Consider the following 27,183-nt stretch of genomic DNA (forward strand, 5'->3'; position numbering starts at 1 on the left):
GTTTTTATTCACAATTTGTACAGTGTCCTAACTTTTTGTATTTAAATGATTGAGCTTAACTGACTGTGATTGGTTGTTCACAGTTGGGCTCCTGTGTGTGTGTTTACAGAACAGGCCTCCAGCAGTACAGGGCTCCCAGCACCAAAGCAGCTCTCCAGCATGTATGAACCCAGCCCTGATGAGCTCCCCCTGGGTGAGACGGAAAAACAGGGGCTGTGCCATAACTAAATTCTCTGTTTGTCCAGAACGGATGTGCTGCACTGTGTTGCATCTTCATTTTACACATTGTCACTGTTGTTTTCAGAAATATCAAATGTTTAGATGAAACAGATGACCATCCTGCTTTGATCGCATGCAGAGCAAACCACTTAGAACTTCTCCTTCTTGACTGGAGCATGTCAGCAGCATTGCTTTGCTTTAATTTCACATTCATGCTGTTGCTCACAGAAAATATGAAACTTCACCATGCATCATGATATCAGCCATTCTTAATTCTCCAAATAATGAATTGACTTGTTCATCTCACAGGGCACAGAACTCATTGGCTGAAAGTCATTTACGTCGTTGCATTTTGCTCTGCAGTGGATTGTGGGATTTCTTTCTCCCCTTTCTCATTTAGTTTTTCTCTGTTTCCCTTTCTATCCCCATCTCTTCTTTCCTTTCACATATATAGTACCGGTATCAGGATGATGATTCCTCTCCTCCAGAACATGGCTTCCTGCGGCTTACCAATGAAAGTCGAGCGCCTGAGCTGGTGCATGTATCGGAGAAGAACCTCTCGGAAATTGAGAATGTGCATGGCTACGTTTCCCACTCTCACATTTCACCACTTAAGGTAAGTCACCCTTTCTCGAACCATCCAATATGTAACACAATGGCCCGCTTCACATTGCCTTCTTTCACCTCCTCCTTTTTTTCAATTGTATGTCTGTGTGTCAGGTTGCCTCTTTGAGTGACCGGTTTTCCATGTCATGTTTTCATTCCTCATTTATATCAACATTTTTTTAAAAATCTAAAGAAATATTTTTTTTAATACATTTTTTTAATGCATTTATTGGAAAGAGTCTGACCTGTAAGGCAAGCATTTGTTGGAACAGTTGTAGGTTATGTGTTAGTCTTCAGTATAGCCCTAGTGCTGTGCTAAGCTGTGCTCATGTCACATGACTTCTCAACACTAGATGGTGCTCAATTATTAGTTTAAAAGCAGGGGATTGTGGCAGCAGGTAGGTTATTTTGTAATGTGTTTGTCAGACACAGTAAAATCATCAGAAATAATTATTTTCTAAATATTTCACCACCTTTTAAATCCTAGTACAATTACAATTATTTATTTTATTTTAATATTTATTTATTAAATTTGAAAGAGGAATTTGGGGTCAGTAAGATTTAAAAGACACGATCTAAGATTTATAAGAAACAGTACAAACAGTCATATTGTGAAATATTACTGCAATTCAAAATATCTTTTCTTTTTTTTTAGTATATTTTAAAATGCAGTTTAATCCTGTGATGCAAAAGCTGAATTTTCAGCAGCTGTTACTCCAGCCATCAGTATCACACCCTTCATGAATCATTCTAATATTATGATTTTCAGAAACATTTTTTATTTTTTTATTAGCAATGTTGAGAACAGTTGTGCATCTTAATTTTGCAAAAGCCTTTGATACATCTTTTTTTTTCAGGATTCTTTGATGAATCATTTATTTGAAATCTTTTTTTTACATATATATATGTATAACAATGTAGAAGCTTTTGCTGTCACTTTTGATCAGTTTAATCGATTTAAATAAAAGGTTACTGACCCCAAACATTTTTAACAATAGTATATATTTTTTTGGTAAAATACAATTAATAAATGTATTTATTAATGACAATTAAATTAATTAAAATTAAATAACAAAATTAATTTAAATAAAATACTGCATTAAGAAACTAATATCAATTCAAGAAAAACTTGACAAATAGTAAAAATAAATAAATTTTATATATATATATATATATATATATATATATATATATATATATATATATATATATATATATATATATATATATATATATATATATAATTTATTTCACCTCTTTGTGCACTTTTAAGTGTACTGCATTCATGAAAAATGCCAGATACAAACCATATTTATTTATTTATTTCAGAATTGAAAGCTTTTGTTGCTGCTTTTCTATGATCAGATATGTTCCGGCTGGAGTCACGCTCTCTGTCAGAGAGACATTACCATCCTCTGCCTCATCTGATTGTCTGCAGATGATTCAAAAGCTCTGTGCTTTTATTTGATCTTGGGTAGTGTATGATTTTATTCCAGAGTGTATAGACCTGTCTGAAGCATTAGGCTCATCAGAATTCTGCACTGTCATCTCTTGTGCAGACAGTGTTTTAAGACCTCAATCTTTCTATTTTGCCAACAGCCGCTTCTCCCCCAGTCACATAACAACCTCTATCCTACAGACGTGATTTCTCAGAGCAAACTCTTGTCGACGCTCAGGCGCAGGATGTTATTTGTCAGTAGGACTAAAAAAACCCTGCACTGACCTACTCCTCTCACTTCCTGTTCCCCGAAGCAAGGTGAGGGATGAGAGGTGAGAGCAAGATGCTCTTACGTTCTATCTGCACTATTTTTAAGTGGTTGCTTTATACACACACGCATCAGGCAGATATCTTTAGTTGCTATGTCACATCTCACTGGGTTTTTTTTTAGCATCTTACGCCATGAGCGTAGAATTTAGTTTTGGGTTAAATGTGTTCAACTTTTCATTTCGAGATCCCTGCATTCTGTTCCATTTCTTTCCATCTAGCTGTTTATTAAAAGCAAAGCACACTCTGTGTGAACAGTCTCAGACTGCTTTTACCGGTCGTGTGCAGCAAGTGCCGGAAGGTCAGAGCCAAAATAACCTTAAAAAAATCAAAGCCTCATCCAGCCATCTTTTGTTTTCCTTCCCCTCCTTTCTTCCTCTCATGGTTCATGCACTATGTCTGCGTTTTTATCTTCTCTCATCCTGTCTCCTCAGCCTCTCTCTTCCCTCCCTGAGTGCAGCTGACATGCTGGTGACGCTCTTTTGTATTTTCTCACCTGCAGCCTGCGCTGGTTACCCGGTTTGATCTTACATACCCGGGGGTGACCGCAGCAAACTACCTGGCAAGTTTTGTGATATTTATTTTGAGTGTGTCTATTTTTCCACGTTGTTGTTGTGGTGGTTGTTGTGGTTCATCCGTACTCAGGAACATTACGTCTGTGCCAATGTTCCGACACTGTGTGACATCCGCATGAAATTCTTCAGAGGGTCTGAATAGCAGACCGCTGGCTCTTCAACCAGAACTTCCCTTTGAAGAAACCCATTTGTGCAGTGAAATCACATTTTTTTTTTTATTTTCTCCAAATATGTTTTACTCAAGTGAAATCAATTTATGTGATGTTCATCTTTTTTTTTTACCCGTGATGTTTGTTTTGGGGTTGATATGTCGTTCAGTGTGATCGCTGCTGATATTTGATGACTTTTATTTCAGGTACATTGACCATTGAAAGACATTTGTGTGGGTTTCTGTTAGTGTGTGTGTGTGTGAGTGAATGAGCATCTAAATCTACCTTCTTGCAATAGCAGTCAGTTTTCATACACAGTCCGTGTGGCAGTTACAGTTTGTGTAGCACTTCTGGTAGCGCTCTGCCTTATCAGGCCTTCCAGAAACTCTTAAATGCACACACAGAAAAGTAAACACACACACACAATCTTACACACACTTCAACCATCCTCATGGCCTCTTCAGACTGTCAGTTGTGCTAATGCTACAGCCTCAGTAGACCGTCACCATGACAGCCTGTCCTCTTCAACTCTCCACACTCACGCCAGGGACGCTCCGCTGAAAATTAGCTAACAGCTTCAACGTGTAGATCTGTCACACCCCAGGATTGAATGGGGTACAAGTTAATCCTGAGATAAAGAAAAATGCAAGAATCAACTGCTGTTGAGTAACTAAAGTATGCACACTGTGTCTCTGTAGGAGGTATATGTTGTGGTCAATAATCTATAGACATGCAAACTTTATATTTTTAGTTGTTTTTAATATTACATTAAATGTTTTCTTTATATTATTATTGAATGGCTTTAAATATTCTTTATATTAAATATGAAATATCATATATAATATCTCATGATACTATTAATATGACATATTTTATTGGGTAAAAAAATAAGTAACATTATTTTCAATATATTTTACATTTCTAGGAATTTGAATGTTTATTAATGTTATATTTACAATAGTATTATTAAATAATGTTGAACATTATCATTTAAAATTATTTAAAAAATACATTAAAAATGCACAGGTCAGAGTTTAGCAAACTTGAACTTTGCTCTACAGTGACAGATGAAACTTGTACATTTGCATGTATTTTATGCATTCATATTCTTAATTGCACGCAGAAATTTCAAGAGCTTTCAAAATAATTAAATAAAAACACTAAGCTTTAAACTGATTGGCTGTAATTATTAGCAACAAGTAGACACGATATGTTGACGAGAGGACTCATTCCTGTCTAAATGAGCAGTTTTTGGCCAGAATAAGTTGAGGACAAGACTTTGTATAGATGGTCAAAGGTCTGTCTAAATGAGACTATTAGAAGCTTTCAGACTTGATGCACTCTATTCAGCAGCCAAACTTGTTGATTAAATCACTTTCGACTTTCTCTGCATACATATTCTAGCCTTGTCGTCCCCTCGTGTCTCGGAGAGAGTGAGTGTGAGACTATTATGCCGAGAGGTGAGCTAGAAATGTAGCACCATTATTCTGACTGAATCACTGCAGGGCTAAACATTGTGAATCAGCTTGAACACCCGTCGTCTGTTTGCAGCCCAGGAACTCCTACTGAAAAGCTGCTTTAACACAAGCACTAATTGAACGGCTGCATAAGAAGGACTTCTCAGAAGCTTGACAGTCAGATGGCATGATATCGATCCTCGAGTCGCATTATTGAATAACATAACAACCAGAAAGGACACGCACCTTTTAGCTCAGATATTAGCCATCCGCCAGTCATGCAAACATCTGTGGTTTTAATGAGTGGAGCTCGGCAGGGGAGAGCCATGATATTTATTAGCAGAATCAGTGTGATTAAAGAGCTCTTTTCTTCCTGAGAGAGCGCGTCTCGGAAAAGAAGTGAGAGACAGCAGAGGCTCAGGGTTAATGGTGATTGTTTGGTTATCTCTCCTCCCTGGTGAAATGATTACTTCAGAGTCAGGGCTCTGTATGTGCCCAGGTCGGAGTAAAGGACCAGGCTTGATTGTCTGGGAGATGAGCCTTGGGTGGAATTAGAGATCAGCCAATTACCTCGAAAAGAAAGAAAAGAAGAGGGGAGGAGGAAGACGAGGGGAATAACTAAAAAATAAATAAAAAATAGAGTTGTGCAGAGGCCTAAATACATGAATTAACCACAAATGTATTACTGTTAAAACCGTATCAAAATAATTTAGCACAGCTGCCAACAGGAAGAAATATGTTGGAAGTATTTTTAGCAGTGTTTCCTTATCACAGTTTCTACTGGCCATACTGTTTTTTTTAGGGTTCTTTGTTTTTTTTTTCATTAAACATTCTCACATAAAGTGTGACTTAGTGTGGTCGCATTAGCATATTAATTTTAGTCTTACTACTTTTGACATTTTTATTATTTCTCTTTTTTTAATGTTGCTGTTTAGCTTCATTTTTTATTTTAGTTTGTAGTCATTTTAGTACTTCAGCATAAACATTTATTTGAGTTAGCTCATTTCAGGCAACATTTCTGATTTTTTTCATCTTATAGTTTATTTCAGCTTTATTGCACTGAAGCACTGAAGAAAGCACGGGCTGAAACGTCTGCTCTTTCGTCTGTTTTTAAGACTCTTTACACGTTGTCACTTTTTCACTTTTGCATATGGAAAATAAATTATATTTTCGATAGACCTTTTTTGGTCTGATTATATTTTTTCAGTGGATGGACAACTTTGGCTACTTGATTGACTAAACTTCTTTTTGTTAACAAACCTCACAATTCATTGATTTTTTTTTCTTTTATTTTTATTTTTTTGACTGCACACAATTCTGGTTTGATTTCAGCATTATTTCAGTTAGTGGAAATGAATTTTTAATTTTAATTTACAATAACAACACTGCTGAGAGGTCACATAAAAGTTTGTTTGGTTGAAGCAACAAATTTGCAAAATCTGTGTGGAAATCTTTCGCCCTGAGACAAAATCCAAATCATGTGGATTCTTACTGAAATGACTCTATTTCACCTTTAGGCCAGTAAACCACCCAGAACTGCCTAGCCAAGGCAGTCCAACACATTAAAAACACATTCAACTACATAGTGATGCTGTACCTCTCACAACGTCATCTATGTTCATTTTTGTCTTGCTATTTTGTCATGGTTGTGTCTCAACAAGGACAGCATATCTACCACAGACAGGCTTTTTTTTCCAGTGCATGTAACGTGAAGTCAGGGAGTTTGAATTTGTTCCATTAGCATACTAATTGTTTTCAGGTTTTCTCATTTTTGTCACATCACTTCAAATAAAACGCTTATGTCTGCCCTGAAGCAAGAGCTTAATGAAATTTGCTCCAAGCTTTTTGTTGTTGTTGTTTTTTTTTTTAAGGGAGATGAACTCATTCGTCTGTTCATAGACTGTTTTTTGAAGGGGTTTTAGGAGTCAGGACTTGTGATGTTTCCAGAAGCATGCCATAATTCACCTTTACATAAAAGATTTAAGAGAGTGTTTGGAGAGCTACAGGGGCCAGCTATGTTTTTATTTTATTTATTTCTTTGCAGTGTGGAGAGGTTTTTCTTTGCCAGTGAGGGATTTCTTATTATGAACAGAGAGTTATAAGCCTATTAAGTTGTTCATGAGTGGCACTTTACTCTTTGCATATTGAGAACAGCTACTTAAGTGAATGTATCATTTCTGCACCACTATCATCAAATTAAATTGTAAATTATTTTTTAATAATCTGCTTTGCACTGTTAAAAATATCCTGTTAAATTGATGAAAAAAAAAAGCCTGTTGTAAGTAATTCACTGTAAAAAAAACAGTACAGTGACAATGTTTCAGATTTTGTGGGATGGGGTACTAGTGCCTGTATATAAATTTTTTCACTTATACCAATGTAAATGTAGTGATAAATCATAAATCATAATAATGCAAGTGGTACAACAGAAAACCATATGGTAAATCAGATTTTATAGTAAGTGGTCTGTACATAAAAACAGCCACTACCCATATACGGTGCAAAGAATCACACATCCACACACAGACAAAACACCATCAGGGTATTATACATGATGTTAAATAATGCAATGAACATAAAATAGTAAAGATAATTAGCATGAAATGCAGCAAAAAACACCCCAATATACATTACTTATTACAAAAATGAGAAACGTTAGTCTATTTATGCAAAATATAGTCGTCATGTGATATCATGACTTCTGGGAATGTTCTTTAACTGTTGTTTTTTACAATATAAATTATTTAATAATTCATAAATGTACTTTCAAAACCACAGTATAAACTGGATGTTAAAGCATATACAGCTTTTCACCTTATATGGTAATTTACTGTCAACCAATTTACAGGTTGTATTGTAGCATTTGTACTTTTTTTCTGTAAAAGGTCAACTTTTCACAACAAATGTATTTATTATTTTTTTATTAAAAAAAATGTATAGTGCAGTTCGGACAAAAAAAAATTCTCTCACAATTAGTTGAGCTGTAAATTGACATGTCAAACTTTTTGACAAGCTAATCTATAAATGGCTTGCTTAATACCATTTTTACATATTAAACATTTAAGAGGAGAAAGTATTTTAACACTGACAAAAGTATTTAAACTGTCATTGTCCTTGAATAGCATTCAGTCAAAATTTCATTGTGATGCAGTTTGAGCTTTAAGAAATTTTGCACCCGGTCTGAAGCAGTCAGAATCCTTGACATGCTCTACTCCCAACTCCAATGACGATCGAAGTGCTCGCCTGGCTGTCAAGCATAGCTTTTACAATTTTAGAGCATATTAGAGATTTTGGTCACTTGTGGATAAAAACCGCTCAATAATTTACCCACAAAAAGAATATTCTATGAAACATATCAAGAAGAAACTGATATATAGTGAGAATATTTGCAAGAATCTTTAAAGGGTTCATTTTACAGATCAGCAGATGCTAACATATAAATTATCGACACACTTAACATCTGTTGAACTGGTGAATTACATGTGAGACTAGAAAGATGCTTCTAGAGCTTTAGCCAGGAGAGAGTCACATGTGCTACCCATATGTTTCTCTTTCCCTTGGTTTACTTGCTTCATTGAATAACCTTTATTATAGAATCTATTGGTATCAAATAACTTTTTTTTAAAAAGTAAAATATAAATCAGCAAAGACAATATTAGAGCATTTAAGGAGCCATCTTTAAAAAAAAATACTTACATGCTCAGTATGTATTTGAATAAGCTGATTGACTCATTATTTACATTTAATGATGATTGCATTATCGTATTTTCTGACGTCTGTCAATAAAGCTACATATTTAACCAGGGAGAAGGTGCAGTGTCAAAGCAAAGGCATCTTGTTGTTCCTTAGCTCTCTCTTTTTTTTCTCTCTCTCTCTCTTTTCTCTCTCTCTCCTCACACAGATGCTTAGGAAGGTCATTCTTAACCAAAGAAAACACAGTGATATGAATACTAAACTGTCTCCTTAATTGCAGATTACAGAGTCTGGGGATTATAAAAGAGAACATATCTAGGCATCCTGATCAGTCCTCACAGACTGTTTGAAATGCATCCTTCAAGCCAAAAACTGTTTTTAATGGTGATGAAATGTCTTCTTGGGCCAAAACACTGATGAAAAGGGAATATTTTGAACTTGGCTGTCTCTATTACACTATATGTGACTATATTGATTGGCATTTGTCTCAGTTATTATAGCAAATCCCAGCATTGATGTTTTATGGTAAAGACACGTTATTGTATCCTACCTTCTTAAAATCTGTCATCTTAAAGCCCGTGAATGCAGTCAGATCCTGGCAGTTGCTTGGTAACAGATGTGCCCAACTGCAATGTTTTTAATAATCAGACCCACGCTTGAGTCCGACCTTGTTATTGTGTATGTGTGTGTGTGTGTATGTGCTCGTTTGTGTATGTGTGTGTTTATGACCTTCACCCTGTATCTCTAATGAGTGTAAGTAGCTCTAACAGGGTTATGCTGCACTGCAAGTGCTAAACGACAGAGAGAATGTGAAGTGGGTTTTACTGACAGGGTTTCAGAGACCTCCTGGACCCGATGGACATGTTTATGTTGTTTCAGCTCAGCTCATTATATGGCTGCACTCCGTGTCGTCCTTTTTGAAATAAAAATGAAAACTCGAGAGATTGGAGCTTGCTTTTTCAGATTAAGGGCCGCTTGTCTATATTTGGTTGACCACATGCAGGGGCGTACCATAATGACTTAAATTTTGATCGGTTATATTTAAAAGAGTTTGTTTTTCCTGACCTCACTGAGAATGAAAAAAGGACTTTACAATCAAGCATCTGGTTGCTTTGACAGTGGGTTAAATAAATGTGCAAACAGTAAAACACAGTCCCACTGTGGCTAAGGCTTCCTATTAATGTCCACCTTTTAAGGAAATCATTTATATAATATAAAAAAATAAAGTAATTTATGAAATAATAACACATCATTACTGGGTATTCATGACTCAGACTGTGCCTGTCACAGTGTGAGCACTGAGCCGCTGAAAGAAAGTGAACCTCCTTTTAAGAAAATAAAAGTTTTCTTGGGCAAATTATACACTTTTGTTTACATAAATGTTGCTTTTACTCACCATGGATACATTGGAATTACTGTAAAAACAGTCATATTGTGAAACATTAATGCAATCTAAAATAAATGTGAAAATTTGAGCACAAAATCTGCATATTAGAATGATTCCTGAAGGATCATGTGACACTACAGACTGGAATAATGGAAATTCATCTTTGCCATCACAGGCATAAATTACATTTTAAATATGTATTACAATAGACAGTTCTTTTAAATTAGACCGTATTAGTGTCTTTGTGTTTTTGATCAAATAAATTAAGACTCGGTGAGCACTTTCACAAACGTGTAATATCTTAATTTATTCCAAATTAATGACAGGTTGTATGCGTGTATCACACTTCTAGTATAATTATATAACTAAATGTGAAACAGCGCAAACAGATATCCATCTTAATTTCTTACAAACTGATGTAGGGTCCTGAAAATGTAGGATTTAAAATTTATGGTTATAACATGCACTTGACATTCTATTTTTTCCAACCAATCTATGACTATAATCATAAAGGCAGCTGTATTCTCCTGCTATGTAACTGCAGCCAATTTTCAGTTCTTTATTTTTTTGCGTCCTGATCACATTGCACTTTTCTGGTGAAAAAAGTGGACTGTAGGTCCGAATCTCTTCCTATCCTCAACCTTTCTGTATTTATCTGACTCAAGGGCTCTTATCAACCTCATTCCCTGCTGCTGTGCACCGCTCTGCTGTTACACTTCCTGATTTGTGTCTGAGTGTCTAAAGTACCGGCCGTCTTTAATCTCCCAGAGTGCACCTGGAAACTCGAGTTTAGCTCCAGAGTGAACACCTCACAGATTAGTTGAAGAGAGAAATATATTCCCTGAAAAGAGTACAATGCACTTAAAACTATGTCCTAGCTACAGTAGCCACATTTGCCAGTGAGTCATTGGTAGTTTAAATAGAGCACATGAGTCTTCCCTGTGGTTCAGGTGATTGCTGGTGCAGTGGTGATATAACTCAGTTTTAGTGCACTTTAAAGCAGCCCAGTCACTGGCAGAAAGAGAGAGAGAGCGCTATCGGGTCCCATTGAGACATATAATTTGTGTAAAGTACAAGATAGTGTTGCAGCACCATGGAGAGATCCATGTGCACATACATGTTGGCATTTGAAAGTGGTTACCCAGTGCTTCCTTTCCAACCTGACAGGACACAATAACACACTGCAATTAACACCCCAAATTACCCACCACAGGCTGGAAACCAAGAGAGAGAGGCAGTCGGAAGGAGAAGACAGCGAAAACTGGAAGGGAGGGCAGTGGAGGTTGCGTTTCAGCCAGAATCCATTACACAATAAGGCCTCCAGAGAAATTGATTTGCTATTAGAGGGTAAATGCATATGGCAGGCAGTGGGAGATTTCCTGGAAGGGGCAGATTCCGAGCCCTCATCCCGTGCTCCTTTACAAAACCTTGATGGAACTGCCATCCGCAAAATTGTGTCTAATTTGATGTTGAGATTTCAGCATGCACAGAATAAAAGTGTACCTTCTGCTCTTCCATTTCATATGGATCAAAGGCAATTTAAAGAGAAATTTAAGACTCTTAGCTTCATGCTTTCCACCTGTTCCACCTGATTTTTGTAAGATTTTAAGACAAGATTGCATTTATTTATTTGATAAAAAAAATATACTGTACAAAATATTAACATTGTGAAATATGATATGCATAAGTAACTGTTTTCTGTGTTTAGGCCTATGTATTTTAAATTCCTGTGATGACAAAGCTGAATTTTCAGCATCCATTATTACAGTCTCAAGATCACAGAGTGATCCTTAAGAAATCTTTTTTTTTTCTTAATCCTATTTCTATCCATCACTTTTTTTAATTTCAGTTTAAGTCCTTACAGTTGCTTCCTCCTGCTATACGGATCGCAGTGTAAGATGCAAATTGAGAAGGTGCTATATGCAGGACAGTGGGGGTAAAGGGACCTGCTGGAGTCTGAGCTACAGATCACTTTGATGTGGTCCCCTGTCAGAGCCTCTGCCCTTTACGTGGGCCAGGATTCTGTCCTCCCCACTGTATGTTCCTCATGCATACCAACACATCCCCCTTATGACTGCATGCCATCATCATTCCTGTGTTCATTAAAGCACAGGTGCAGACTGATGACATCGGTTAGAGTGGAACATGATTTATACATGTCAGGAATTTATTGTTTTGTGGAAAAGTAGGTGTGGTCTCTCTGTGACACACAAAATATTAGGGCTTAGCAATGTTAGGTGAAAAGAAAAAATATTTTGATGATTACAAAACACTTGTTGTTCACAAATAAGATCAGTAATGTGTATTAAAATACATGGTGTTATTTTGTGTTTTTCATGGAAATGGAGGCCATGGATACATGGCCATGGTTCACCCTTGACATGACATAACTGTGCATGCGGGGGACACGGCAGTGTCCATAGAGTCAAGGTCATGATGTGGCTCAGTAATTTAACTGGGATCAATGGGATTGTATGGCTGTGTGATTCTGACTACTGAGAGACTAATGCTGATCTGAATGTGTGTGTGTGTGTGTGAGAGAGAGAGTTTTACTAACACTGTTGTACAATACACACACATTTCATTTTAATTGTATTCTTACAACCTGTCGTGTTCACACAGCTTCCATCTGCCAACAGCAATAACTGTGGGATTACTTATGTTAGGGACCACTAATCTCTAATCTTTCTTTCTCTCTCTCTCTCTCTTGTTTGTTCATTCCTTTTTTCCCCTTAGTTTATTCGTTCTTTCTTTCATTCCTCATTTCTTTTATTTCTAAGGCTCTGTCATATGAAGGTGTACTGGCACTTTTTCTGCTGCCATCTCAGTGGCTATCACCTTCAGATGATGTATGATTGATTTTAGCATTTCAGCCATGAGTGACATATCTGAGCGAGAAATGATTTGGCCCTTTCAGATGGGGAAAATCTGTTTTCTGGAAGCATGCTTTGTATCCTAGTGTGTGTTTGTGTGTAGAGTTGGATTGTGTTTGTTGAGGATATGCTAAGTGCTTAGAATGTATTTTCTGGATGAAGTATAATTGATGGGCAAGGGATTCTTGAATACGTACACATACAGTATGTGCTTCCTATGCTGATCAGAATGGTCCTTTCAGCAGGCGTCCACATTCACGCTTGTCCCTCATATAACCCTAAACTCCAGGGCTTCAGATGACATCAAAGCCGCCCTCCTTGTTTTACTTACTCCAAAAAGCCTTTGTTAATGATAAGCAACTGACTGTATGAAGCCTCAGTCTGCTGCTTCTGATTGTCTCTGTGTTCGTGATGAAGTGTAGGGCCCTCTGACTCGATGAGAGAATCAACAATGCTGTACAACTGGTTTCTTACGCATATCCCCTCTGGGGTAGACCTGTTATTTAGAGAATGCAGTGCCGCCCGGCCCATTCATTTCCTAGACACGAGCGGGCAGTACGAGGAAATTTCCCTGTGTACACAGAGCTCCCCAGTGTGCAAAAATCAATATCTGCGCTGCAAAGCATGCAGTCTGAAAATGCACCATTGCAGCCATCTATTACAGATGCACTGTAGGATAATCCAAGCCAGACCTTATACTGAAGGAGCTCTGCTAAGGCAAGCATATTTCAGCAGAGCTGAAATGAAAATGAAGTTTTCAGTGGACTTTAATTTGTGTATCGGACTTAAGTGTGATAAATAAGTGTAATTTGCCAAGAGCAAATGCAGGTTTAATTGTTCTATACAAATTCCATGTTGCATAATTGCACACAGAGTTTGATTTGTATCCCCAAACAATAGAAAAAAAGTATTTTCCCAGTAGTTGAAAGTTACTAGATGCTTATATTTTAGGTATGTGATTCCTTGATCATATTTTGGGTCAGTGTCATCAAAATGTCTGAAAACCTTTGGTCTAAAACAATGTCCAATTATGTATTATATTTACAATTAGAAATTGTTTCCTTCAAATAGCTTGAACTGATGAATTGTGTTCATTGTAGCCATGTAATTTTCATGTACACTACTGTAAAGTGTGATTGCTTCTTGTGAATGTGACACATATAGACCAGAGTTCTTTAACAATATTCTGCAATCAGCTTACGCCTGAGGAGAATCAAGGGCACTTTATTCAGCTCAGTGCTGGAATTATGTAACAATCATAATAATATGTAGCATTTAGAATGTGAATTCAAGATGAAGTGCAGTAGTTATGCAACAAGCACAAGGTGTACTCATTTAACAAAATAGAGCCGTTTATTGATTCACTGCAGGAGAGATTTATTGCCTCCAATTCAGTTTATGCTCAGTTATATTTCCTGCTTAGACTCCAATGTTTATTCTCTAGCTATAGAAACCCACAGGTTGATTAGATTCAGTATCCACTACCCTTTTTGGTAATACCGAGTATATGGGGTTGAATCATTCCTAGCTTTCAGCTATAAACCCACTTGATTAATCTCCTTATTTGAAAAGCGAATTTCACAATTTCACAGATGTACATTGTGTAAATATTTAACTAAATTAGAGCTTGATATATGAACCTGGAGCTATACATGTGGCTTTGTTAACATTCTCATGTACTCATTATCTTAAAACATGAAAAAGAAAATGTGGCCAGCCCAGAATAGCCTTGTTATTCCCGCTCAATAATCTGTTCCATTGTGCACCTTATTATAGTTCATGTTTTTCGATGCCTACAGTCTTTCGGCACTCATTTAATGTGATTTGTGTCTGTCTTTAGAGTTTTCTCCTGTGTTTTTCTACAGCTCCATGTTGTCAGAAGAACATCAGTGAGTAACATCATGACTCAAGGCCTCTGTAACTTCGTAGTGCCTCCATTCGCCCCCACGTGGGGCGAATCACCTCCCTGCCTCATTGTTTATCCCACACCACCCTGTGTTAACATTTCCACATCTTTGCTGGCTGAAAGAGCTCGCTGTGCCTGCTCAGATCTGAATATCCCCATCCTGATATGATTGAATGAACTTTTTACCATCATAAGGTACAGTTAGCCTGAAAAGGTTTTGATTCCGATTAACTGTTTTCGCCGATGGATGAGCTGATCTCTGTTTGTAGACCCTGGATTGCTCTTATCAGTGCGTCCAGGACCGTGAATGGCTCTGGGAGCGGTTGAAAAAGCCACTGGGAGCCTCACTTTTGCTGATGAGTGCTGTTCTGTGAACACGTGACGTTGTCAGTGAAGACGTACGGAGATGTTAAAATGAAGCTCATTTTCAGCGTGTGAAAATGCATGCTGGGGTGTGATGGGGAGCGGAAGGAAGAAAAATGAAATCTCTCCTCCTGCTGTAATACTTGCTCATACACACCCACTTAGCAGATCAGTGTGAAAAATGAGTGTCTTGTAAGTATGAGGGCTGACCATTGATCTGTGTGTCAACTGAGTGTTAAAAATGATGGCTCTTGAAAAATGTAGAGCAGACTTATTATAACTAAGCAGAACAAAAACATTATCTAATAAGAGTTAATCACAACAGACAGGCAACATTTTTCATTATCCATGACTACTTGGCTTCGTCCGATGATTTAGCTGAGGTTTTAATTAAAAACACTTCAATCAATATGGTACAATAGGATAAGAGTATCCAATAAAAAATACACTAAACTTTAGGGTAATCTTTGAAAGAAGTCTCTATTGCTTTCAGCAGCCATTACTCCAGTTTCCAGTGTCACATAATCTTTCAAAAATCATGCCGATTTGGTGCTCAAGAAACATTTCTTATAATTATCAGTGTTGAAAAAGTTTGTGCTGCTTTTTTTTGAAACTGATACATTTTTCAGGTTTCTTTGATGAATAGAAAGTTTGAAAGAACTGAAGTCGTTTGTAACATTATGTTTTTGCTGTCACCTTTGATCCATCACACCCTTGCTGAATGATTTTTTTTTAAAGACCTCAAAAAAATGTGTTGCTTATTGCTCAGTAGATTTAAAGTACATATAAAATCAAAATTGACCGTATTTACTTCCACACACATTCCTGGTTTTATTGTGGAATTAATTGGTGCACATTATTCCAAAGAAGCATCACAGTTTGTGATACATTTCTAATGTGTAAAACCAATTACATCTCTTGAATTTTTCTCTTTGAAGTAAATGGGTTGTGTATTCATTCATGTTGTCTTTAATGGGGTCCTCAGTTATGCCTAAATTGAGTATCATTGCCTTCTCTTACAATATCAAGTTAAAAATAGAAATAATTTAGATAATTGTTAACTTGCAGAGAGAATAGAGCTATAGAGTGAATGTGCAAAGCATAGCTCAGATTATTTGGTCCTTGAAGAGATCTCTGACTTGTGATAACAGACTTGGGTATCTTTGAGCACAGTTAGAGACATTGTTGAGACCTTGTCTGAAACTCCAGTGGACAAATTATATATTTTTTCTTTCCTTAGGAGCTCTGAGAAGCAAAAATGAGTCTCCATTTTTAGATAAAATTGAGATGAAGGGATAGCCACCTCAAAAAATTAAAATTCTGCCATCACTTAATTGCTGTAATATTTTCCCTCTCTCTTTCCAACACAATTTAAACTTGCTTGTGGCATTAAATGATAAAATTACAGGTAGATTCCAGCATTCTGTTCAGCGAATTTAGCGGTCTCACGCAGGTGTTTTGACTATGATCCAAAGCATTTCAGAGGTGTGAGGGATGCAGCTCATGTTTACCTTCACTGATAACACAGACAGATTGTGTTTTTGGTCCCAAAAGAACCTATGGAGCTTTAGATGATTTATCCCACCAAGCTTAGGGAGCCACATTCATTTCTCACAGCCAGAAGAGCCCCTGAACCAGTGCCAGATAGACTTATGTACTACCCCCAACAGACAGAGCAACTATATTGGCCTGGGGTCAACAGAGTTTAAGTCCTGCACACAATACCATAAAGGAGAAGACTCGCCGTTCTGTTGGCAATGTGTAAATAAACCAGCAAGACTAGGGAAAGGAGAAAACAGTGAGATTTTAAAGAGAGTGCATGTGAGATTTGCGACTTTCTCCAAGCAGTTGGTCTCTTTTTGCCCTCCCTCTTTCTCTCTCACCTGCTCTAGACTGAGTGTGTATGTGTAGATTATTACTGAGGGCAGAGGAGTGTGAACAGCATCTCTCTCTCTTCCTCTCTCACTCTCGCTCTCGCTCTGCCTCTCTGACGCTGAGACTGGTGACTCCTCCACAGTGTTTACTCATAATTCAAACGGAGAGATTCCACTCAGCCACACTATGTTTGCCTCCATTTGGTACGCCAAGAAGCTTGGACGCAGACTGCTTCAGAATGCTAGGAAGGCTAAAATGCAGAAGGTAGGTGTGGGAGATTTCCATTTGCTCCGCGTAGAGTTCATTCAAAAGAATATGACCTTGTTTGTAGTGCTTCTTAATATGAATTGATTAGCGAAAGGTGGATTGGAAATGGAAAGGTGGAAGGAAATGCATTGGTGTGTGTTTTTAGTCAAGTTTGTTAATGCTAAAAAGAGGTTGTGATAATTGTAAAGGAGATTCTGGTGAGCTAGATTGAGTACTTCCTTTCTTTTTTCCTCCCCCAGATCTAATCTTCACCGTCTTATAGTGGGAGTAACATAATAATGTTTTATCCCATTGTCGGAATCCCTGCTAGCATTACAAAGCATTAATAATGATCTGTATCATTCTCATTAAACAGCAGAAAATCCTCTTTACCTGCTGTCTTCCTGTTATCGTGGCATTTACCATGCTGTACCATCTGTGAAGTTTAGCAGCCTGTCTCCCTCTCTTATTCTCACTCTTTCTCTCCCTCTGTCGACTCTCGCAGTCTTGAGATGTTCAGCACCATATCTGATTTGTCTTAACCTGCTGCAATTTTAACTAGTCCTGTTTCTGACCAGCTCACTTCGATTCTCACTGTTTCTCTTTCTATCAGTAATTCACAACTTTTGGTGCCCTTGCTAAAGATCGCAGTTCCTGTCATTAGCGAGGGTCCTCATCACTTTTACACTTTTTGAAGGGAAGAGGTGTGTATGTGTTAGTGTGGGATTTGAATGCAACAGGTTTTATTCTCTTATCTGCCTAATGCACAAATGCTAATGGTTTGAAATCTTTTACTGGGGAGAATTCACAAAAGTATGTCCAGAGCATGTCTATGCCATATTTGAACCTAGGATTAAACTACTCTTCATAAGTTTTAGGTCAGTAAGATTGTTTAAATGTCTTGCAAGTTGCTTATGCTTTCCAAAGCTGAATATACAGTAAAACTGTAATGTTGTGAAATATTTTTTTAAAAAGTTGTGTATTTTATTATTTTAAAATGTAATTTATTTGTGTGTTGACAAAGCTAATCCTTTAGTTACAAGATCCTTCCAAAATCGTTCTAATATGCTGATATGGTGCTCAAGAAAAAAATCCTTATTATTATCAATGTTGGAACAGTTGTGTTAATGCTCTTGTGGAAATGGTAATACTTTTTCAGGATAATTTGAATAATAGAAAGTTCGAAAGAACATTTATTATAATTTATTTATTAGAATTATTTAATAAAATTATGAAGGTCTCGTTCTTTAAAAAAAAGTTTTTTCAATCCTCATTCTCAGTGGTGTTTGTTATATTCTAAATTACTTTAATAAATGTTTTACAATTAAATTTAGCATACATGTAAGATAGCACATCAGATAATAATATTTAATAATATATTTTTCCACATTACATTAATTGGAATCAAGATGTTTGGCATTTCTTTACCAAGACTTTTCAGGGAGAATTCTCAATTAGGAAAATAAAATTAGAAATATATTTGTGTTGTCCTCCAGATGAGGAAGAAGATGAAGTAACTGATTAATGCACACAACCTGAAGTGTCTAAAGGACATGTCCCCCAGTCTGGAACTCTATGTGCAGAAGAGCAGAACGTGGGCGAATGCAGGCGACCACAGGCCACATGAGGACACCAAGAAATTACCTAGGAACCATCTGCATCAGTTAATAGTTCTGAAATATGCTTTACTGTGGCACTGATGCACAAATCCGTTTTGGAGGAAAAGTGCTTAATTATCACGAAAATACTTGACCATGACATGTTCTTGAAGGGTTCATAAATTCCCCCCACCAAAAGCTTGATGCTTGTATTGATTTTGTTTTTGGCAGAAGGGTTTCACACCCTGCTCACCTTCCTGCATGCGCTGGCACTGTTTCAGACTCTCCAGCAGAGGCTTCTGGAACATTGCTGGAGTTCCTTTGAAATTTGTTTTATCCATCCACAGAGGAACCTTGGTGTGATATTTCTTGGCGCTGCTGATGTTTGGCCTGTTCTGTGTGAGGTTTTATGTTCTTTGTCTCTAAGGGAAGATCTATCAACTACAGCAGCAGTTTGGTAGTAATTGAAATTCTTTAATTTCCCAAACTGTCATCTGGTTCAATGCTGGAAGGAGTGGGACTTTGAATTATGGGAATTTATTAGGTTAAAGTGCATGCATCTAGCTTTTGTGCTTGATTTTCCATTGTATTTTTCTTTTGATTCATGGATCCATAAATAAGGACCTCTCACACACCTGAATGGTTGGTGCAGGTGCGCTGAAAACAGAAGATAATATGAAAAAGAAGAAAAAGGTCTTGGACACTACTTTAGCTCCCAAGCTTTCAAAGAAATCCAATATTTTTTGAAATAGTAATGATTTGAGCATGCCTTCATCAAGCTTTTTATCCTGATTTCTGGCGTTAATTATTGTTCATGGTTTTAAAATTGCTGTTTTACCTCTGAGAGGGTGTTGTGGATAAATTTAAGGGGCTGAAAATGGAATATTTATAGCCCAGTCCTTACAAGAAGAAACCATCACAAACCTAGGTTGTTCCTGCAAGTTCCTGTAAGGAAATAGGCACCTGCTAAATGTATAGTACTTCTCACTAGAGTTTCTCTTCTCTTTTGTTATTTTTATCTTTTTCAAATATTCAATGACTGTTCTGCCAGAGTTTATAACATTCAACTCGGATTTGGAGAGCGTTTCATGCTTATTCGTTGCCTCACAGCGCACGTACTATTACGGAGGAACCGCTGATGCGATGCGATCAAATTGAAATGAACCTTTTTCATTATTTGATCAGCGTAAAATGCCTCCTCAGCCAATTTTTGCATTTGTGAATTACCTCTGAGAAAAAGTAATTTATTTAACTGATCTGAAGATGGCCTCGGTGTTGTACCTCTATCTGCTATATAGTCTTTATGAGCTCTCCCAAAAATAGTGCTTTAGGTGAATATTTTCAATTTCATCAGCAAAAAGATGGTTGTTTTAAGCATTGTTTATGTAGCAGTGAGGCTCTTTGTCCTTGTGTGTTCGATTGCCCTTCATATAAAAGCTGTGTGTCTGGGTCAAACCCGGACAGCATGTGCTCTTAGGTCACATTGGCCGCTTGTGCTCAGACCCATTAAACTTGAGGAACAGGTGAAGGTAGACAGTCTCTATCCTGTTTTTGACCTACCCACCCCAGCAGCTGCTCTGCAAATGTACTCACGCTTCCAATATGTCCTCAAGAGTATTCTGAGGATCTCTTATTTCAGTACTTTAAGGGTTACTTTTTACTAAAATGTCTTGACATTTGTGGTCACCATTGATTTTCATGATATGGAATGAAACGCTGTGGACTTTCTGCTTACTCTGTTTCATGAAAGATAGTCACAGGTTTTTAAAAGATATGAAGACATAATTTTCATTTTTAGATGTACTTTCTTTGTGTGGCTACTGAACAAGTACATGAAAATGAATGGTTACAAATACAGTCCAAGGGCATTTTTTTCTTTCTTTCTTTCTTTCTTTCTTTCTTTCTTCTTTCTAGTGGAAAAAAAATATCTTGGAGAATTTTCAGTCAACACAAAAAGATTATATACTTGCACTTCATTTTACGAGGAGGAAAATGAATATCTAAAAGCCCCTTTATTTAACAGATTAAAGTCAAGGTTAGACTTTACAGACATTTATCTTGAAATATGAAATACTGAAATATGAAATTTTTAACCACTACAAAAAGATTACAGAACCTATTTTTTTTCTTATTAATAATTTTAAAATGGAATAAAATGTTATTATATGAAAGAACTAGAAAAATGCAAATGTTGTATTTTAAAGACAAATTTGAAATAATGCAGAAAACCGCCTTTTAGAATTAGCTATAGTATTTATAGCAGTATATAAAACAATAGAAGTGCATGGAATGTCCTCATTTAGATTGCAAAGTAAATGTGTGTGTGTGTGTGTGTGTGTGTGTGTGTAATTGCAGTTCCACTAATGACAAGCAGGGATTGTTAGCAAGCCTTACACTATATCTTTTCCTTCCTAGTTTCTGTGGCGATGAAGTTCTGCTCTAATTCTTTCTGTGAGTACAGTGCAGTCTCACATATATCATGCCGGTCATTGAGCCCTCATAAAAAGAACTTTGAGGTTCAACACATTTTGTCTCATATGTGTGTGGCCCGAAACGTTATTAGATCCTGCTCTGGCTGGAGCCTTCCCCATTTGTCTCCCTCATTTGCCTCTGTAAGGTTTTATCATGCGGCGATGACTTTTTAAAATTGGTTTTCGTGCAGGGCCTGATTTATTTAATGCAACTCTGCCGTCCACATTGTTCTTCACATTCATATTGGAATGTGGATATAGCTTTGTAATGTAGAAGCTTAAAATGAGGCTCCTACATTAGGAGAATGATACGTTTTTTTTTATTATTATTATTATTATTAATGGATGCTATTTAGTGATTCAGCAATGTATATGTATAGAAGCTTGGCAGTGGGCCAGCATGCTTAATAATATTACAGCAGAGTAGAAAAAAGTCATTTTTATATATGAAAAGTAATAAACTGGTTTCCCTGAAAGAATGGGAGAGTTGAGGTGATGTAGGCTTTGTAACGATGGAGACATGTTGACATTTGTATTATATGAATAATGTATAGGCTTTCGGGAGTGACAGGCGGTTATGTATGATAACAGTAAATAAGAGGTGTTGTGTGAAGGTGATTCGCTCAGGCTGAGATTTCTCACATCACACTTGTTCAGTGTTACCTGGAGCTGAATTTAGCAGATTGAGTTCAGCGTCTTCTTATGTGGTTTGTTTGTTCTGAAAGACTCTTTTCATCGCGTATGTCATAAGATCTGTAAAGACCAAGGCAATACATGTTGTAACTGGCTTGTGCTATTGTTAGATTCTGTTTCGCTCTCTGTACCTGTTCTCTTCTCCAGCAAATTGAGGTGTTTCTGGTCCTCACTCTGGGAACAGCAAACCCAAGAATCATTTCAAGTGTTGCTGATTCAGACTAAAGCCTCTACATTATTGATCATCCTGCTAGAATCAAGTCAAAAGCCTTTTTGCTCTCCAGCTAGTTTGAACAAACTCTGATTTGACTCAACACAGTATCAACTCTTTGTTAGGGTGTTGACTAGATTTGCTATGTCCATGTTTTGAACTCCGGCTTAAACCAATTCTGGCATTGGATTGCATCCCAAATAGGGGATGTTTGCAGTTCTGCTGCGGATTAGGCCACGTGTTTTCCAAGCCGGTCCTGGTGGAGGGATATATGACAGAAGTGGCTTAGTGCCACCACAGGCTATGCTGTGAGCAGTGATAAGTTTAATTGCAGGAAGTTAGAGATGTCACTTGGTTTAATTTAATTATGAATGTGTCTGTCAGCACATGGGATGTACACTCAAAGGTCTTGAAGGGTTCAGGTTTTGAGGTTCACTTTCTTTTTTGAGTTGTTTTAAAACCTAGTGGTGTCTTACTGCCTGCTGCATACGTAAACATCTGCTTTTTAAGGCAGCATCACAATTTCACACCACATACATGGTACACAATTATGATAATCCACATCGTAAGTCAGTTCTAAAACTTTTTTTTTTCAATATTAAGGACATGCTACTTTAAGTTTGTGTATGTGTCTATGCATGCGTGTGTCCTCTACACACATAAATTAAATTAATTTTTTTTTTTTAAAGAAAAAACACGTAGACTCTAAAGTAATGGCTGCTAAAAATGTACCTTTCCATTACATTAACAAATTACATTTTCAGATATATTTAAATGGAAAACAGATGTTTCAAATAGTATTGATATTTCACAAAGTAATATTTTTATTGTATTTTTTTTTTTACTTAATGCAGCCTTGGTGAGCAGAGGATACATCTTTAAAAAACTATATACACATATAAAAATAATTGGTTCCAGTTCTCGTTATTAACAAACCATTAACTATGACTTTTGCCTCAATAAACTCCTAATTTGTTGCTTATTAATAGTTAGTAAGGTAGTTGTTAAGTTTAGATATTAGGTAGGATTAGGGAGGTCACAAAGAATATGCAATTCTTATGTGCTAATAAACATATAATATGTTAGTAATAGGCATACCAATAAGCAACTAGTTATAGTGAGAGTTGGTTCCTATACTAAAGTGTTACCTAAACTTTGGACTGGTTATATGATTTGAAATCATTTTTATATATTGGATACAATATTTATTTAATCAATTATTTTTGCATTGTGAGATTGCCTCATGCAGGGTAAATGTCTTGTTGGCTTAATTTTTCCAAAACCATCTTAAAAGCTGTTAGAATTTTCCTGCAAACCTTTAGGAACAGAGAACATGTTGTAAGCATGTCTGGTGTGCCTTAAAGTGCTATCTAGGTAGGCATTTCATTATGTTTGGGAACAGAGCTGTAGTGTTGCAGCACAGAGGCAGGATGTTGGGTCATTTTAGAGGAGGACAGTAAAACTAGTTAGTCCCACATTGTTTGTGTCATTGTCTCTCTCTCCACCTCTTTTTTTTAATGAGTGTGCATTGTTTAAGTGTTCTCTAGAGCTGCAGATTTAGAAGAACTTAATTAGCACTGCCTAAATGAACATCATGAGAACATTACAATGGCGTTAGCAGACAGAATGGACAGATCATAAAGGGCTGCACTAAAAATGACCCTCTTTTTTCTCTTATCGCTCAGACTTTGTGCATATTCAGATTGTCTGCCACTATAATGCAGTGATGTGGAATTATTGTGGACTATATCTCATCTTTGCTAACTGCAGCAAATGTTTAACCATCAGCAACCTCAAAGTTAATACAAATAATTTCTATATCTTTAAGGACATTTTGGTAGATAGAGGATGGACACTGAGTGTTGCATTTTAGGTCTGGCCTATAAAATATTGTGAATACATTGTGAATTTCATGACTTTTTTTATTTTTTTATTATTTACTGATGAATCATGCACAGTAAAACTAGAGACATTTATGTTTTCATATTGTTAAAATTTTAATTGACTGAATATATAATGTTCTGAATTGGACAGCTTGGATTCATCACTCCATGTCAGGCTGAACGCTTCATTTAACTCTTAATTAGGAGAACAAATTGTCTGACATTTTCTGATTCAGGAGGGGGAATTGCTGCGCATGTCGTGAGTTGGATCTGACAGGTGAATTCGGCCGCTCTTCACTCTGAAATAAGACTGTTAATATTAGGATGGCTTTCACTAACACAAACCATTTCCCCCTGGGCTTAAGGCCGGAGCACATCCCTGTTGGCCAGCAGACAAGCTGTCAGCGACTGACAGACTATTCCCACAGCAAGAATGCTTGAAGAGGCCGAATGGCAAAACCCGTAACACTGGCTAGAAGATCCAACACCACTACTTACACTATTTAAAGTTGAACTTGAAATAAACGGAACCAGTAATTAAACTACTGATATGGTATCTCTATAGTAAATGTCCAGAAAAACCCTTGGTACTTTTTTGTTACCTCCCTTTACATTGGTTCATTTTATTTTTTGATTACTGTTTTATGCTGTACGTGTCACCTAGAAGAACTTTTTTGTTGCTTTTAATTGATGATTTAAACCACTTTGTGTTTGTTCTGTTTGTTTGTTTGTAAGATTAATGATGTGAAGTTCCAGTGATGTATTTAGCGGTATAAAAAAAAAAGAAAAAAAGATCTCATTAGTTGCTCCGCTGGTTTATAGATCTAAAGGAACGAAGCGTATGTGTTGGTGGGAATGTGTGAGTGTGTGTGTCATCAAACAGCCCACCATTACCTGGAACGAACCCAGACATAAGCGTATCATTTCACTGTCCTGCAATCTGCACGGTATATTTATTCTTTTCTTGGTTCTGGTCCTGAGATCAGATCATTTAGATTCCCAGCCTCAGAGGAGACAAGAGAGCAGTGGATTTATTGATTTATTTACTGTATATTACACATTCTGAATATAAACATGCCATATCTTTCTCAGCTTCTTTACTTTCAAAATTCATGTGTGTTGTTAACATAAACCTGGTTGTATTTGAGAGTTTAAGCGCAATAAAACATGAAAGAAAACTTAGTTTAGTACTCACATGCTGTGTGACAGCCACTTTCTGTGTGCGTGCTTCCAATCTGTGCACTCAGAAAACCGTATATCATGTGATGAAACTGAAATGACTTTAAAATGCATGTTTTCAGTGCAATAGACATGATCAAAATCAAACACGTTTCTTTAGCAGCGTATCTGAGAAACAAGCTGTAAAAGCACAGCCCTATTCTGGAAAAGGGGGCGGGAAGCTGCAGCGCATGTGCATTTAAAGAAACAAGCACGAAAACAGCATGTTTCTGCTTACACTCAAAATATGCATTTTCAAAATGATATAATACATTATCTGTGGGGTATTTTGAGCTGAAACTCACAATCACATTCTGGGGACACATGAGACTTGTATTACATATTGTAAAAAGGGGCAAAATAGGTCTCCTTTTACAGTCCCAGATAAGAATAGGCATATGCATTTTAGTTTACTTTGAGAGTCAAGCAGTAATGTAAGAAAATGTGTGATTGCTAAAATACTTTCTCTGTGCAGTTTTAAATGCAGAAATATCTACTGTATAAGTAAACCATTCACAGAATGAGAAGTGTAGAAACCTGTTTGTGGTTCTATTAAAACCACAAAACCATATTATTTTTATTTTTATTTTATTTATGATGTTTTTTGAGGTAATTATGAAGTGTCAGTTTGCCTACTCAAATGATTGTACACAATTATAATCAAAAAGGCTAGTATCTCTTATGATGTTCAAAGATCTTTTGATGGCTTTAGATGTATTCTGAGCAGGTACCTTGATCATGGCACGGCACTCTGAGTTCTGTATTTTGATTAATTACCCTGAAATTTGTAATGCATATGGATCATTAGTTCATCTCCAGGCAACAAAAACACCATCTATTTATATGAGCGGATGTATTTCTGTGCTTAGACAGCATATCTTCTATTTCAAACTCTCTCTTTGTTTCTTTTTCATCCACCTTTGTCTCTCATACACAATAAATATTTGTATTTGATCTGTTCTTCTATCACTTCATGCCTTCTGTCTCTGTCTCTCTCTCTCCGGGAAGCCTTACAAGATGTGCAGGTTAAAACTTATGTATAATAGATGGAGCTCTCAGCTGCAGGTAACAGACGGGGGGAGTTTGAGTTATGGATTTCAATATGTCATACTGCCGATACACAGAGCAGGATGGATGTAAACATGAGCTGAGAGAGAGATGGGTAAGGATAGGTTTTTGAGATGAGTGCTGGCCCATATCTAGAGTGCCTTGTTTAAAGGTCTGCTTTTCTTTCTTGTTCTTTGTGTATGGTAGTCACGAGGCAACCCGATTCATGTTCCTCATCCTTTCCTGTCCAACTTCATCCACTGAACCCATGGGAAAGAGAGAGAGACAGAAAGACACAATGAGAGAGGCTGGTTTATCTGTAGCTGACCAGGGGTTGGATAATCCAATGCCACACAATGAATGTGAGCAGAGCAGTTTTGAAACAGAATCAAACTCTGGGTATGCTTCCGTTCTTGTTAATGCGACACAAACATCAATTTTAACACTGCGGCACATGCCTGTAACACAGACGTCAAAAAAATGCCATGGCAGCACAGTGTCTGACGCAACCGTAAAAATAAAAAAGAAGCATCCGAAAAAACAGCCAAATAACAGGCTATTGCTTCAATTGTAGAGACTTTTGGTCCTGTATGCTGTTAATACACTTTTCACGCTCTGAATTTATTATTTGTCCACCAGTAATGTCAAATAGTTATTTACTTATTTATTTTTATATGAAAATTTCCTGCACATTTATAATGCTCCATGTCATTCTGTAATGGAAATGATGTTAAAAAATGGAAATAATTTCCACACAGTAAATTGAAATAGAAAATGGTTTATTTATTTATTTATTTATGTATTTATTTATTTATTTTTATTTATTTTTTTCATTTTCATGTTTCTAAAGGGTTACTCCACCCCATATTGACGCTATCCTTAACTAAACCGGAGCAGACAGAGGAGCTTGCTGCTTTGGCAAGGGGCGGGGCAGTATTGAAATAATGT

The 27,183-nt window shown here is 36.7% G+C and overlaps 1 protein-coding gene across 21 annotated transcripts in view; it reads left to right on the forward strand.

Annotated features, from left to right (window-relative positions):
- Window positions 1-27,183, forward strand: part of LOC127966553 (disks large homolog 2) — a 186,218-nt gene that overhangs the window by 80,054 nt on the left and 78,981 nt on the right. For 12 of the 21 annotated variants that reach the window (XM_052567615.1, XM_052567618.1, XM_052567617.1 and 9 more), the window contains 3 exons: window positions 110-193; window positions 674-835; window positions 3,093-3,152. In XM_052567615.1, the coding sequence (XP_052423575.1) occupies window positions 110-193; window positions 674-835; window positions 3,093-3,152 (306 nt within the window). Of the gene's footprint in view, window positions 1-109; window positions 194-673; window positions 836-3,092; window positions 3,153-16,907; window positions 17,133-27,183 lie in introns of those variants that run through there. The other 9 variants (XM_052567619.1, XM_052567638.1, XM_052567630.1 and 6 more) reach the window with 5 other exon arrangements.

Source organism: Carassius gibelio, chromosome B10, assembly GCF_023724105.1.
Source record: "Carassius gibelio isolate Cgi1373 ecotype wild population from Czech Republic chromosome B10, carGib1.2-hapl.c, whole genome shotgun sequence".
NCBI classification, from domain to species: Eukaryota; Metazoa; Chordata; class Actinopteri; order Cypriniformes; family Cyprinidae; genus Carassius; species Carassius gibelio.